Source organism: Geotrypetes seraphini, chromosome 5, assembly GCF_902459505.1.
Source record: "Geotrypetes seraphini chromosome 5, aGeoSer1.1, whole genome shotgun sequence".
Classification (NCBI taxonomy): Eukaryota; Metazoa; Chordata; class Amphibia; order Gymnophiona; family Dermophiidae; genus Geotrypetes; species Geotrypetes seraphini.
Genome location: NC_047088.1, coordinates 231716211 through 231732603, shown reverse-complemented (window position 1 = coordinate 231732603; position 16393 = coordinate 231716211). Strand labels below are relative to the sequence as shown.

General features: G+C 42.6%; 1 protein-coding gene across 1 annotated transcript in view; it reads right to left on the bottom strand.

The window, feature by feature from the left end:
* The window catches only part of LRP1B (LDL receptor related protein 1B), a 1445547-nt gene that overhangs the window by 697995 nt on the left and 731159 nt on the right, over positions 1 to 16393 (bottom strand). Inside the window, exon 26 of the mRNA XM_033944130.1 lies at positions 3244 to 3375. Coding sequence (XP_033800021.1) covers positions 3244 to 3375 — 132 coding nt within the window. The remainder of the gene's footprint in view (positions 1 to 3243; positions 3376 to 16393) is intronic.

Genomic DNA, 16393 nt, shown 5'->3' with positions numbered 1-16393 from the left:
ACACGCAGCTCCTGATTGGATAAGGCCCGACTTAGTGCAGGAAGAGACGGTCGGAGCATACTGTGAGTGATTTCCTGCACTCGCGGCGCTCCGGCTGCTCTCCTGCTGCCCTCTCCCACTGCCCTCTCCTTGTCGGCAGTTTGCGGTCAGAAAATACCGTGAATGACCGTGAAAATACCGTGAAATACTGTGAACTGCCGACCGCGAACCACTGGGGGAACGCTGTATTTTGAAGGATTGTAAAGAAATACTTGAAAAAATACCAAAACATGTAAATTAAAAAAAAAATAGTGTTCATTATTTATGAAATGACCTTCGTAGTATACGAATCTTAAAAGGAGGCTTGGCCAGGGTTGGAGCATGAGTAAATCATGGTCATTCCTAAAAATTAGTTGCAGTAATAGAATACGCCTGATCCATGCACAACTTAGGCAAAATCATTTAGGCCTAGCTTTCCTTGGCCAAAATGGAGGTGCCTAAATGTTATGCCGCATACAGCCACTAACTGCAATTGATCGGCACCAATTTTTTGGGCACCATATATAGAATTTGGCCCTACATGAACACACATGCATAAGGACAGGTTGTTCACCCTCTCCAAGGTAGGGAGAACGAGAGGGCACTCTCTAAAGTTGAAAGGGGATAGATTCCATACAGACATAAGGAAATTCTTCTTTACCCTGAGAGTGGTAGAAAACTGGAATGCTCTTCCGGAATCTGTCATAGGGGAAAACACTCTCCAGGGATTCAAGAAAAAGTTAGACAAGTTCCTCCTGAACAAGAACATGCGCAGATAGGGCTGGTCTCAGTTAGGGTGCTGGTCTTTGACTGGAGGGCCGCCACGTGAGCGGACTGCTGGGCATGATGGACCACTGGTCTGACCCGGCAGCGGCAATTCTTATGTTCTTATGTACCTAAATCACCCTGTGCTCCATCCAAAATACACCCCTATAAGGCCTATACCTAACTCACATAAAAGTATGTACACACTTGCCATACATACAGTATATAAGAATAAGGCTTTATAAAATTACCCTGAAATTGACCCAAATATTGCCATGTTTTTCATCATTGAAGAAATATGATCATGTAACCTCCTTCTATCGAGTACTGCATTGGCTGCCAATGTAGGTGTGGGTGAAGTTTAAGTTTGGTTGCTTCTGTTTTAAGGCTTTGTTTGGTTTAGCTCCCAAATATATAATTGAGCTTTTCTCTTTTGCAACCAACAGACATAAGGGAAACTCACATCTACACCTTCTCCCATTTCAGTCAAAGCTGCGACTCCTGCGTGAAGAACTCCAACCAAATAATCTACCACCCCATTAACTCGAGGGATGGGTAAGACCTTTTCTCCCATCATCCTTTTCCCAAAACACATTTTCTCCACTCCAGCCTTGCCTCACACAGAAAAATCCCTGCTTAAATCCTCCTTCCTAACCTTTTTTCTTCTTTCTTCCCTTGTCTACCAATCAAATCTTCCCACACTTAACCCCCTTCCTACACCACCTCCTGCCTTATCTTCCAACTACTCTTGCATGTGAGGCCCAGTTAATGTGTCCATGGTCAAACCCACGAGTGTTCCTTATTATTGGTTTGGAGCAATGTGAGGCAAGAAGTAAGGCTTTCAGTGCTGGGGAACCTTTAATATGAAATCAATGTTAGAAATCATCTTTGATATATGGTTATACTGAAAAGCCCAAAATGCCACTATTACAAGCTCTGTTTAATCACAGGGAGAGTAATATTCAGCTCCCGGTGGTAAGCGACTTGTTGGTCGCTCCCTGCATGCACAGCTCCTGGCATTGAATATCCAGGTTTGTGCACTGACCTGGAAGTTAACTGGAAAGCAGCTGATATTCAGACCAATGCCCTCTTAATTAAGCCCATAAAGTTAGAACAACTCTTTTGCTGTTCTAACTTAATATGCTTGCTTGCATGGATAGCAGACTGAATATATCTGCTAACCAGCTAAGTGGTGGGTCCACCAAAGCTCTGCTCCTGGCCCACCCTTAATCTAACTGGCTGGTCAGTAGCCAGTTTATGGATGTATTCAATGGCACTACCCATGCATGTGCCACTGAATATCAATGGCCAGCCAGCTCACAAGGCTCTTTGGGATCAGAAGGTCAGCTTATCTGAGTAGATGGACGATTCCATATATACCTTCCAGATGTCTGAGATCCCATCAAGATTTTTGATTCGCATCGCCTTACTTCAAAATGGCCCATTGAGCCATTACCCAAGAAAGAACATTTTTCTGGCATGCTGTGACTCTTTGGAATAATTTTGCAAAAGAAATTAGGTCAGAAATGAGCCTTAAAATATGTTAAACTTTGTTGAAAACATATTACTTTAAGCAGGCCTTAAAGGATTCAACATGAATTTCACTAAGGTGCGCTAACCAATTAACATGCGCTCAATTCTAACGCGTGCATGTTAGTCTATGGACGCATTATTGTTTAGTGTGCGCTAATTCAATTTTTCAACCAAATATAATATGCTGGGCAGTATATCAAGCTTTTGAAATAAACATAAACGTAAGGACATAAGAATTGCCAAATTGGGCAGACCGAAGTCCCATCAAACTGAGTATCCTGTTTCCAACTGTGGCCAACCCAGGTCCCAAGTACCTGGCAAGAGCACAAGGAATAAAACAGATTTTATGCTGTTTATCCGGCCAGTTAAATACTTTTTGAATATCAACACCAAGATAAACTAAGTAACATTAAAAAAAGAAAAACAAAAAAAAAACAAAAAACACAGTGCATAAAGGCCAGTATGGCCCATCTTAGAAAGGTGGGCAGGGTTGTACGAGTGACTCTGCAGGCTACCCTTCCCCTTTTGTTGTTAAGGTTAGTCCCTTCTATGAGCTCTCATTTTTTGTGTGTGTCAGAAAGATTGTTTTCTTGGTTTATTTTGGCAATTAAACCAGGGAATTGTATATGTTAGGAATCTCAGTGGTGATAATTAAGAAGAATTTTGTAACAGAAAGTAAGAACAATTTTTTTTGCTTTTTACAAGGTTGTCTATGATTACATGCATACATTAATATCATTAAATACATTTACCTAGCTTAAAACTGTTTTAGTACTTAGTATTCCGCATTACAAATAAGTAAGGGCAATCTCAAGTATTGAAACAACAGTATTAATTAGGTCTTGTTCTGGCTTGTCTCTTGTTTAGAAACACTTGTTCAGTCTGAGCGGGTTTTCGTACCATTGCCCCTAAAGGCACGAAACTTACCAAAGCATGTCTTCTTGTCTGGGGACAATTTCATTAGATGTGGACAGGCACAAGCAGCACTTCTATTGTAATTGATCAGGCACAAATGTGAGCAGGGACCTCTGCCATTGCCGGCAGCACAGGGATTAGGAGCTGCAAGCACAGAACAAAATGGCATTATTCTGAGAATATCACCGCATCTCACAGAACATCAAGCCTTGAAATCATTCAGTGTCGTGAATTACTTTGGAGGAGAATGCTTTAAAAAAAAAAAAATAAATTGTGAATCCTGAAGAAAACTTATGAAAGCAATTAAATTGAGCAAATCATGAAAAAGACAACTAATTTATTTGAACATTCTGTTCTCCCTAAGGCCAACCATGCTACTTTTGCTTTATTCCCTGGGGTGATGTTTAAAGAGCTCTAAAATGATTGCAGTAACATTATCCCCCCTGTTTTACTAAGGGGAGCTACACATTTTTAGCGCGTGCTAAATCTACGCACATGCTAAACGCTAATGTGTCCATAGATGCACAGGAGTTTAGCGCGTGGTTAGCGCACGCTACAACGCTTAGCGCATCTTTGTAAAAAGAGCCCTATATTTTCTTTTTTTATGTGATCGGGGCACAATTATTTCTTTTTTTGAGGAGACCTGAAGACAATTACAAAAAAAATGGCTGTAGTTGCAGAACAATATTTTAGAAAGGACATGTATGTTGCTAAATATTTAAGGGGTGAGTTTTTACACCTTCATTTACCATGGGAGTCAGCAACCTGTTGTATATCAGTATCGTAGGATGCTGATTTTCATGATAAATGAATAACTCAACTTGCAAGCAGTAACATAGTAACATAGTAGATGACGGCAGATAAAGACCCGAATGGTCCATCCAGTCTGCCCAACCTGATTCAATTTAATTTTTTTATTTTTCTTCTTAGCTATTTCTGGGCAAGAATCCAAAGCTTTACCCGGTACTGTGCCTGGGTTCCACCTGCCAAAATCTCTGTTAAGACTTACTCCAGCCCATCTACACCCTCCCAGCCATTGAAGCCCTCCCCTGCCCATCCTCCACCAAATGGCCATACACAGACACAGACCGTGCAAGTCTGCCCAGTAGCTGGCCTAGTTCAATATTTAATATTATTTTCTGATTCTAAATCTTCTGTGTTCATCCCACGCTTCTTTGAACTCAGTCACAGTTTTACTCTCCACCACCTCTCTCGGGAGCGCATTCCAGGCATCCACTACCCTCTCCGTAAAGTAGAATTTCCTAACATTGCCCCTGAATCTACCACCCCTCAACCTCAAATTATGTCCTCTGGTTTTACCATTTCCCTTTCTCTGGAAAATATTTTGTTCTACGTTAATACCCTTCAAGTATTTGAACGTCTGAATCATATCTCCCCTGTCTCTCCTTTCCTCTAGGGTAAACATATTCAGGGCTTCCAGTCTCTCCTCATATGTCTTCTGGCGCAAGTGTTTGTCTATGTAACCAGGAACCTCTGGACTCAAAGCCGTAGTTCAATGATCCTGGGTCTGGCCATGGGATGGAGCAGAACTCTCCATTACAACCTTCCACCTGCTAATCCCACTTCCCCCCAGACCATTACCACCAACCTGCCGATCAAGCACCCCACCCCACCCCACCCCAAAAAACTTTGCCCTTATATGGAAAGATGACCCCTAGAAATAGTATCAATACTACCGCTAGGTTTTCATGGAACAATTTTTGACCCAGGTGCCAGCAGGCTATGGACCACTAGACACTTATTGTGGTAGGGAGCTTTGATCAGTAGATGGGGGGTAATGGTCCAGGGGGGCTTGATCCAGGGAAGAAGTGTGATTAGAGGTAGGAGATCATGATAATGGTAGTGTGATAAGCAGGTGGAAGTTCATGATGGGGGTTCTTATTGGTCCTGAGGCCCCTTTAAGGTCAGACTCAGGAATATCGGGCTGCAATTTTGAGGTCTAATACTTCCGGCACACTAAAATAATAACAGATTTTCACTAGGTTTGTTTTCCCATTACTTCATGGCCGTAATACAACTTGCATGTTTACTCGGTGCACACAGCTAATCACATTCTGGTTTTCACATTGTAATAAATTGCTTTACATGCATTTTCATATTTTGCATCTCATTATTAAGTTACTTGTGGTGACCTAAATATCACTGTAGTAGAGAAAGACAAGCTGTACTAGTTCCCTTTAAGTCATGTTAGGGGGCAAATTATGCAAGTTAAGGTCCTAACACAGCTTGATAACTTCTCCCCCTAAATAAAAAATGTTCAAATCCAGGCCATTATTTCAGAAGAACAAGTCTGCTTACCAAGGTGGAAACAGCATACTTCTGCGCTCCAGTAGAAACATGGGAAACATCAAATGGAAGGATGTAAGAGCCACATCTATGTGTCTGAAATACTGCAAGAATAATTCTGGCACCTATGTCTAATACATAAATATCAATAATGATTCTTCAAGAGCTCATTCTTCTAACATATTCTTTTGTATTCACTGAAGTCCCTCAGATTACCACACTTGCACTATATGTTTGGCAAATCTTGTGTGGTGGTTCTCCTCACCAGAACTATTTAAATCGGTGTAATTAATTGTTTGTGTCAAAATTTCTTAAAGTGCCTGTGCTTATATCTAATAAATTTTTCTTTCAATGAATAAATATATATATATATATGAACTTAGCTTTTTGATTAATTTGATTGATTTTTGAACAATTTCTGTCTCATTCCCTATCGACGCGTTTCATTCTTCATCAGGGTCGGGGATGATGCAAAGACAGAAAAGTTCAGGCAAACAGTTTATAGCTTACAAATAACATGCCGATTTAAATAGTTCCGGTGAGGAGAACCACCACACAAGATTTGCCAAACATATAGTGCAAGTGTGGTAATCTGAGGGACTTCGGTGAAAACAAAAGAGTATGTTAGAAGAATGAGCTCTTGAAGAATCATTATTGATATTTATGAAATACTGCAAAGCACCAAAAAGGAGAAAAGATCCCCTAAGAAAAACTCACAAGGAAAAGAAGTAGAGGACAACCAATGAAAAATCAATGAAAAGAAGAGCCTAGGAGTCAAGGAATGACAAGCACAAAATTTATTATGATAAAAACAGACCAACAGGTCTGTGGAAAGAATATCCCCAAATCAATGGCGTTTCAGAAGAAGTGCTTGACATGGTGTCATATTTTGGCGCATCTGCCTGCATCAGGAGTCGCAAAAATCTGAACAGTGCTAACCACATGTCTGTTGCTATGGGTTAAATGATCCTAAAAAGGAGAATATCAATATGAAAGCTAGAAATATTGATATTTTCCTTGATCGTGATATTTTCCTTTTGAGGATTATTTAACCAACAATGTAGCAAATTGAGGCAAAACTTCCCTTGGTTGAATCCATGTTGACACTTTCCTATTAAACCTTGCTTCTCTATGGGGTCCTTTTACTAAGCCACACTAGCCGATTTAGCGCAAGCTAAATATTAGCACGCTCTAAATGCTAACACGCTTATTATATTGTATGGATGCGTTAGAATTTAGGCCCGGATTCTGTATAGGATGCCCGGGAGAGGCGTTCTATACAGAATCGGGCCTACATTAACCCCGATTCTGCAACCTGCGTCCATGTTACAGATGCTGGTTACAGAATCGGGTTATTGAGTAGACGCGGCCGCTACACTTATTGCGGCAAGGGATCTCCCTGCCGCAATAAGTAAAGTGGCCGCGGCCGTCTGTCCGATCAGCGGCAGGAGGGTGCCCAACTCCTCCTGCTGGAACACCCCCTCCCCGACATTCCTGATCGCCAGCAGGAGGGTGCTCAACCCCTCCTTCCAGAAGGCCACCCCCCCTCCGGATCCCCCCCCATGCTAACACCCACCCTCCCGTGCTAAGACCCCCCCCGATTACCCCCCTGACCTCCCCCAACTAACCTCCCCCCCCAACTTACCTCTAATTGTTGGCCGGCCAGCCGGGTCTTGCTGCCATCCAGCCGGCAGGCCCACCTCGTCGAAATGAGACGGGCCCGCCCCTTCCCGGCCCATCCCCGCTAAGCCTAAGGCCTGATTGTCCCAGAATCTAGAAGCCTGGACCAATCAGGCCTTAGGCTTAGCAGGTCCGCCCATCCCCACCCATCCCCACTAAGACTAAGGCCTGACTGGTCCAGGCCTCTAGATCTTGGGCCAATCAAGCCTTAGGCTTAGTGGGGATGGGTGGACCCGTATAGGGCCGTGTAGGGCCATCTAGGTTCGCCTAAGGCCTTTAGGCAAGATTAGGCGGTCTTTCGGACCTCCCTAGGATCCCGGAGGCGCCTTCAATATAGGCGGCCTGCCTGGGAGCATTTAAAAAAAAAAAAAATGTGCATCCTGATTGGCTAATTAGACATCTGTAGGATGCCTACAGCTGCCTAAAATCGGGACGCACTTTGCAGAATCAGGGTCTAAGTGAATGCTTAATCAGCTAGCACACATTAGTATAAGAGCGGGTAGGTATCTAGTAATTTTCTGGTCCTTTCACCAAGGTCATTTACCAAGCAGTGTACACTAATGCCTCTATTCTATAAACTTGTGCGAAGACTAATTTTTCCTTTGTAATGTTAAGAATTCTTCACTTGAATGTCAATAAAGCTGTGGCCAATATTGTTTTCCACAAATTTGGTTGCTGGGGCATGTGTTTAATTGATGAGCATTATAATGACAGTGGATGATGGATGCAAAAGCCAAAGTTATGTATCACAAAAGCTCTTAATGTCCGAGTTATAATAAACATTCAAATGTAGTGAAGTATACTTAGGAAGGGATGTTATCAACATGAACTTGCACTATTTTACGCAATGACACCAAGTTAGCAATAACCAGGGTTAACAATAAAATTACCTTTCTTAACGGTAACCCACATTGATAACATCCCTCTTAGAGTCAAAAGATTCAAACCTTTGTGAATGCTTTTTCATAATAATATTATAGGGCAGAGTATCTCAACTCCGTCCTGGAATAACTCCTTGTCAGTCTGGTTTTAGGATACCCACAATGAATATGCATGAAATAAATGTGAATGAAAATCAAAACGTATGCATATTCATGGTGTATATCCTGAAAACCTGAGTGGCAAGGGCGTACTCCAGGACCAAGTTGAGAAACACTGATATAGGATATGCCAACCAAAGAGAGGTAAGCATGCTTAGCATCTGTGAACATGCTTATTGCAAAGTATGTTGTTTCATTCTCTATTAAGTAACCTTTTACTCAAATTAAATTCACATGGGAAGAATGGCGCATTATGAGGGACCATTGAAAAGTTCTGAGTCCAACCAAGAAGAGAAAGATATGGAGCCATGAAATTTACAAGTTGTTCCACACTTTTCGTTTCAATGAGGCAAATGCATCTACTAAATGAGCACAAGTATAGAGAAACCAAGGCATTGTGACATCACCAATGAGGCTTGCTCTTAGGCATTGGTGGAATGAGATATTATGACATCACAATATGAGGGGTCACTAAAATGTTCTGAGCCCAACTAAGAAGAGAATGATGTGGAGCCATGAAACGTACAAGTCATTGCACACTATTTTTGTACTTATTTTTGGGAGGGGTAAGCCAGAGACAGAAAATGGGTGTTGAAGTGCTATTCATTTAGCACATCAACATTAGAATGTGCTAAGAGGTTAGAGCTAGAGAATGACACGGGGACAAATTTGCCCCCGTCCTCACATGAACTCAATTTCTCGATGCCGTCCCCACAAGATTTTCTGCTGTCCCTGTCCCTGCCACATTCCTGTAAGCTCTGCCTTAACCGCACAAACCTCAAACACTTATGATTTTAAAGTGCTTGAGGCTTGTGCAAATGAAGACAGTGGTGGAATGAGGCATTATGACATCACAATCTGAGCTCTAGAATGTTGCTACTTATGATTTTAAAGTGTTTGAGGCTTGTGCAGATGAGGACGGAACTTGCAGAGATGGGGCAGGGACAGGAAAAGAACACGGGATGGGACGGGAAAATGAGTTCCCGCGGGGACGGGGAGAAATGTGTCTCCGTGTCATTCTTTAGTTAGCACATTCATAGCGCGGGATCACTTTCCTACTTCTAAATAGGAGTTGGTAAGTGCTTCCAAATCAGGTTACATGCACTAATGCAAATATTAGCCCATGAGCTGAAAAAGAAATGCCTGGAAATGTCTTATATTCCTGGGTGCAGTAAAAATGGGCTTATTACAATAGCACACGCTAAGCCCATTGTCAGTACTCCTTAGTGTAAAAAGCTAAACACCAATACTGGTTCTTCTCTTTATCTTGGCAGTTTTAAGCACATTACCATGAATAGGGTTGTCTCTGCTAAATGATCGGTAGTTTAATACATCAGAATTATCATTTTTATAAGAAATAGCCCTAATCATGGTTATTCAAGGGAAAAAAGCTATAATACATCACAATGTACAATTTTGCAAAGGGATTTTAATGGTAAATTGTCATCATTCCTGCATTGCTATGGCAATCCAGAAAATAAATTTAACACAATACAAGCCAATGCTTCAATTTTGGACTACAATCAAAAATGAGGGCCTATATTTGATTCTGTCCATGTATCCAATGAAATGTAAAAGGGCTGCAATTTTTTTATTTTCACACTAGTAAAATTAACTACCAATAAATATCTGCTACAATAAAACCATTATTAAAACTCATTCTAGCACAGCACGCTAAAGAAATGCCTCAGAGGTGAAAATGTTGCATTAAAATCTCTCCTGGGTAGATAATTATGAATGTAATCACTTTTGGGTCAGGAACAAGGACTCTCTTAACCCAGCACGCACATCATCCAAAAGACCATGGACTGGCTTTTTATAATTATTTCCTAATTGCTACTTTCAAACTGGAAACCCTGGCTATGAATGGCAATAAAACCTTACTCAGAAAAAAATGCACAGCAATAACAATCTCATCCCAAAATCATTTCGCAATAAGAAAAATCAACAAATGACCTACAAATCTATAACAAAACTTCAAATTTCATTAAGGGCCCATTTTACGAAGCCACATTAGGCTTTTTTTTATTCCCAGCCACAATGGTATTAGCTCTGACACACTTAGGGGATAGCGAAGACCACTTTTTAGTGCTACTTAGTAAAAGGGCACCTCACTCAAATCCAGAAAAAAACATCTAGAGGCAGGAAAAATCAAAATATGAGAGGAACCCTCCCCCACTTAATCCAGGAAAGAATCATACAATATGTTTATAGATAACTACCAATGTTAGATTTCCAGTTTAATTATTAAGAATTTAATTAATCAAAGCATTAAACAAGATTAGGTACAGATAATTCACAGGGCAAATTACAACAGATAATTGTGATGGCTCAAAAAAAGACAAATTTTACAGAGTTAAGCTTAATAGATTTAGGGGTGGATTCATCAAGGTGCGGGAAAGGTCCATCCTTTACCATACCCGGTACCACAGGTTGTTTAATCCTATCTTACAAGAATAATGCTGCTTGCGAGCCAGTTCACAAACAGCATTATTTATGAGGCCCAAAAGCATTGGGCCATACAAAATCGAGGCCCAGTGCCTCTGGGCTGCAGTCCCGTCCCCCCCGGAACCAACCCATCCCAATGTAAGGACTCCCCCTAGTGGCTACCTGACAAATCATTGGTGGTTCATGGGGGGAGTCCTCTGGGGTCCAGGGATTCTTCTTGGGTCCAGAGATCATTAACCAAAAGTAATGGCCAATCATTCCTTGCCACTCTAGCACTGACCTCAAAATGGCACCCCTAGCAGCAGTCTCGCATGGCTACCGCTAAGGATCATATGACTCCTGGCAGAAGTCACACGAGACTGTCACTAGAGGCACCAATTTGACAATGGCAAGGGAGTGGGTGAGAAGGCTTGAGTGAATAGCCATGTCTTGAGGGCAACTTTAAATTTTTTTGAGAGAGGGAATGTTGCAGATAGTGAGAGGTAGAGTATTCCAGGCAGATGGCCTGGTAAAGGAAAAAAGCTCAATGACATGTGCCCTCCAGTTGTGCTTGTTGTGGACCAGGTAGGATTAGGAGAGGACAGTTATTAAGCTGTATTAGGGCCTTAAGTCATATTATTTGCTCCCTACTGCAGTTATATTTACCTCTCCATGGGATGCATTTAAAACACCTCATTACTATATAAGAATCAGAGCATAACTTGTTGCATTCACCAAGTGCACATTATAAGTTGCTTCCATAGCCAAATGTTAGGGCTATTTTACTGTGCCAAAAGTAAAATAATCCCAGCTGTAGCCAGAGACTGAAGGGTCAGTGCTGTTTTACTCCAATTAAGCCACCCACACCCTCACCACTGAAGAAGTTTTTCATTCATGGTGGAAAATATGAGCGCACCAACCCCCAACCCCTACTGTACTGCCATATAGGTGGCACCTGCAGCCATAAGGGCTATTGGGATTGTAGACAGGTGGGCATAGTGGGTTTTGGTAGTGTTTTGGGTCTCACCATGACCTGCAAGGGAGTTGTAGTGAGATGTTTATGTGGTACCTTTTTTGTGAAGTTCACAGCAGTGCCCTGCAAGGTACCCCTCTACTCTGTTGCCATTTTTGGGTGACCAGTCCATCACTTTGCTGGTCCCTCCCAAATCAAAAAGTTCTTGTTCTGGGCATTTGGGACTTGGACAATTTTTTGGATGAGAATGTGGTATAAAGATAGATGATTTGGCGGTCAATGGCTGAATGTATAAGTAGACAATTTTCAAAAAAATAATATTTTGGATGTATTTTTTGAGAATGGACTTTAGACGCTGCCGACTTTTGGTGACTAGCGCCCTAGGCCCATATCTGGCATAGACCTTAAAAAAACAACAATAACCAACCAACCCTCTATGTGTGACCCCCCCCCCTTCCCCCGAAGAATGCCTCTGCTACAGAGCAAGAGGCAAGAGATTCTTCGGGGAATCATTGAGTGTGTGTATTGGTAGAAAGTTTAAGTAAATGGAGTTGGAAGACCCTGACGTGAGTGGAAGGGGAGAGAAATGAATAAAAGGGAGGTGAGGAACAGAACCAGGGCTTTTGGTTATCCTAATCTCCTGTCAGAGTCTTTGGTACTGAGGGAGACTCCTGAAAATGCTGACAGCTTGTGTGGTGAGAGTCCAAGAGGGTTTACGAACAGAACAAACAGTGAAATATTTCTGCTTGGCAGAAAGAATGCGTTGTCTCAGGCTGAGGAGCAAGGATTGGACCTGCAATGGCTCATCAAGAGTAAAATTAAGAGACACTGTGCTTAACCCTCAACAGGGCACCTGAGATCTATACGGACCCCAGCCATGTATGCATGTCATTTGCATAAATGTCGTTCAAGACTGAACGGAAATATTTTAAGTATTTGTCACGCTGGCATTCCTGCATAGATTGATGTAAACCAACTTGACATATGACAGTCATTTCTTTAAGAAAAATGTTTGTTTTTTTTGTTTGGGGTCCAAAGGGACCCCAACAATTTTCGATAACTGAATGCTAAAAACTAATTCTGTTGGCAGTTAGGATCAATGTACAATATAAAGGAAACCCCCAGTTGAACTGTTGGGTAAGTGGCATTGTTTACCTATTGCTTTTTTGTTAATTTCTTCTATGTATAAATATTCTATGGCTTATATTTATGTTTACCTTTGGGCAACTTATATTTTACAAATATCTTCATTAGATTGGTTACAGAATTACTTTATGTGAATTCAAACAGTATAAGATCACATGAATAATGATCACAATAGCTGCTGTATCAATACTATAGAAAACGAAACCATGGATCTATGTCAGTGGCAGCAAATGATTGTAATGATAGCTGCAAACTGATAATGTTTCAAAGGCCATATTAGTTATTGCTAAATTTTCATTTGATTCTGGGAAATATTCATAGCACAGCTGCAAAACTATTACATTCCTGGTACAGATATCACAGTAGATGAACAACTTGTTGCTTATCGTGGCAAATGCCCATTCAGACAAGACATCCCAAGCAAGCCAGCAAAGTATGGAATCAAAATTTAGTGGGCTTGCGATTTGGCTACATGTTTTCCTCTGACAGGTGAAGTCTATCTTGGATGATGATGATAGAAATAAGGGCCAAGGAGCAGCAGTTGTAAAGCGATCTACAAAGTGCTGGGTGAAAGTGGTCGTAATATTGTGACAGACAACTTCTTCACATCAGTTCCATTGGCAGAAGATTTGCTGCAAATGGACACAACACTGGTTGGAACTATTCGGAGAAATAAATGATATTCCAAAGGAGATGACTGTAACAAGAGCAAAAGAAGAAAAGTCATCCACTTTTGGCTTCTATAAAGAACTAACACTTGGGTCGTACGTCCCAAAGAAGGGAAAGGTCGTTACAATGCTGTCATCAATGCATCACGACAAAGCAATTGAAGGAGAAGATCGCAAACCACAAGTAATCCTGCACTACAACTCTTGCAAAGGTGGTGTTGACAATATGGACAAAATGGCAACTACATATATATTTGTCGATGTAAGATCAATCGTTAACCAATGGCATTGTTCTTCAATATGCTAGATGTCAGTGCCATTGCAGCCTTCATAACCTGGATATTCTGTCAACTGCAAAATGAGGCTAAGAAGACCCGAATAAGAAGGTCATTTCTGATGCAATAAGGACGCCAGTTAACTGCTGATCATATACAGGAAAGGCTACAATGTCCACAGTCGCTGCAGAAGGGAGCAAAGGAGTCTCTGATCAGGCTTGGTTACTGTCAGTCAAATCCTGCCGTAAAATGCCAGTTGGAGCCGCCAAAGAAAAAGTGATGTTATATCTGCAGTAGAACGCAGGACAGAAAAGTGAAACAGATATGCATAGCATGCAATCACAATATTTGCAATGAGCACAGCACACCGTCAGTATTGTGTGACAATTGCATCTGAAACTGAAATATAAACATTGAAACTGAATATTATGTTGACGTTTTAAAGTTAATTATTAAAGTTATTTATTAAAGTTAAATTCAGTCAGAAAAGTATGATTTAATAAATTTTTCAAATTTATATACTGCTTGTTCCTTGTCTATTTCAAGATCTTATGGCATTTAATCTCAATAATTATTTACATTCAATTTATTTAAGCTATAATATGGCCTTATGGTGCTGGGGTCTATGCGGACCCCAGGTGCCCTTTAACGTAGCTTTCTTAACGTGCCCTGTTGAGGGTTAAGGGTTGTTGGTGGGAGAGGACAGAGACAAGACCATGAGGATACCAATCACTGAGTGTAAACCGAGAGTGCAGTTGGCCCTGCTTATAGCAAAGCCTTGTGGTCCTGGACTGAGGGAAAAGGGTGGGAACCAGAGTAGCTCACCATGAGAACAGAATGAGTTGTGTGTAGAGATTGGGAACACAATAAAGGAAAGCTTGAAGTGATTTCGTATTGCAACTGTGACTAGGGTTACCATATTTTGCATTGAAAAGTCCTAGATGCATGGTCATGTCCTGTTACGCCCCCAACTCCACCCTCACCCCATTCTGCCTCCAGCCCTGCCCTGTTTCACCTCTAGACCCACCCCAATCTGCCCCCGGACCCACCCCCAGAAAGCTTCATCTTTTCATTTCTGACCACTGGGCTGCGTCCGAGGGCCTCCGAGCATGTGCAGACACATGTGACATCATCTGCATATGCTCAGAGGCCCTCAAGATGTGGGCCAGAATTCTCAAAAACCCGGACAAACTGTTGGGTTTTGGAAAGTCCATCCCGGCACCCGGACAGCCCGCTAAAAAGAGGACATGTCCGAGTTTTCCCGGACATCTGGTAACCCTAACTGTGACTAAAGATTGGATTTAAAAAAAAATCTTGTAAATACTTGAAAGTTAGGAACTGTAATTCAAAGTGACAAGTACAATTGAAGTTATTCATTTTTCATCGGTTTTAGTTTGATATTTTTTTCCATTGAAAGTCATCCTGGATTAAGTCTGACCTCAGCCTGTGAAAAACAGATTTTCTTTTTGTATAATTTGGCTGTGGGTACCTGACCCAAAGAGCTAGTTAATCAGGGCCGCCATCAGGGCAGTACCACCAGTCCTGCATTCAGGGGCCCGGAGCTGACAGGGGGCCCGGGCTCCCCCAGGATCCTAGGCCACAGTCTAGGGGGAGGTGCGGTCCGCCCCACGTGGACAGGAGAGAGCTGGACGGGGGACCCGCGGAATTCAATACATCTCGAGCGGCGAGGCTTGTCTTCTGTTTCCTGCCTGCCCTGCCGCTCACATATAGCCGATTGCAAGTGTTCCCCGATGTCAGCACTGACATCGGAGGGAGGGCTTAAGCAAAACCTACCCTCCGACGTCAGCGCTGACGTCGGAGAATACTTCCGGTCGGCTATTTGTGCGCGGCAAGGCAGGCAGGAAACAGAAGACAAGCCTCGCGGCTTGAGCTTCGTTTTGCTGAGAAAGTTGCAAAGATGGGCTGGGAGGCAAACGTGGAACACAAAAGGGGGGAGGGAGTGCGTTTTGGACACAAGGCATGAACTTGGGAGAGAGGAAGGGAGGGAAAGAGATGCTGAGGTGGGGGAGGGAATGGGTTTTTGGACACAGAAGGCATGGACTTGGGAGAGAGGAAGGGAGGGAAAGAGATGCTGAGGTGGGGGAGGGAATGGGTTTTTGACACAGAAGGCATGGACTTGGGAGAGAGGAAGGGAGGGAAAGAGATGCTGAGGTGGGGAAGGGAATGGGTTTTTGGACACAGAAGGCATGGACTTGGGAGAGAAGAAGGGAGGGAAAGAGATGCTGAGGTGGGGGAGGGAATGCATTTTTGGACACAGAAGGCATAAACTTGGGAGAGAGGAAGGGAGGGAAAGAGATGGTTGTGTACACAGGGGAATAGAAGAAAGGAGAATTTTTGGTCATAGGGAGGGAGTGAGGTACAGATAGTGGCATACTAGGGTGGGGGGGGCGGTCCGCCCCGCCCCTGGTTTACCCAAGGGGGTGTACAGCTGGCCACCCTCCAGTGTTCTCCCTAGGCCGGCAAACTGCGGCTCTTTAGCCACTTGAATGCCTCTGCCGCCATCGGGAACAGGCCGGCGCCAAGTTCTCCCTGCTTTTCCCTGTGGGGCTGGCCAACTCTCGCCACTCGCGTGAATTCTGATGTCGGAGAGGACGTTCTGGGCCAGCCAATCGCTGCCTGGCTGGC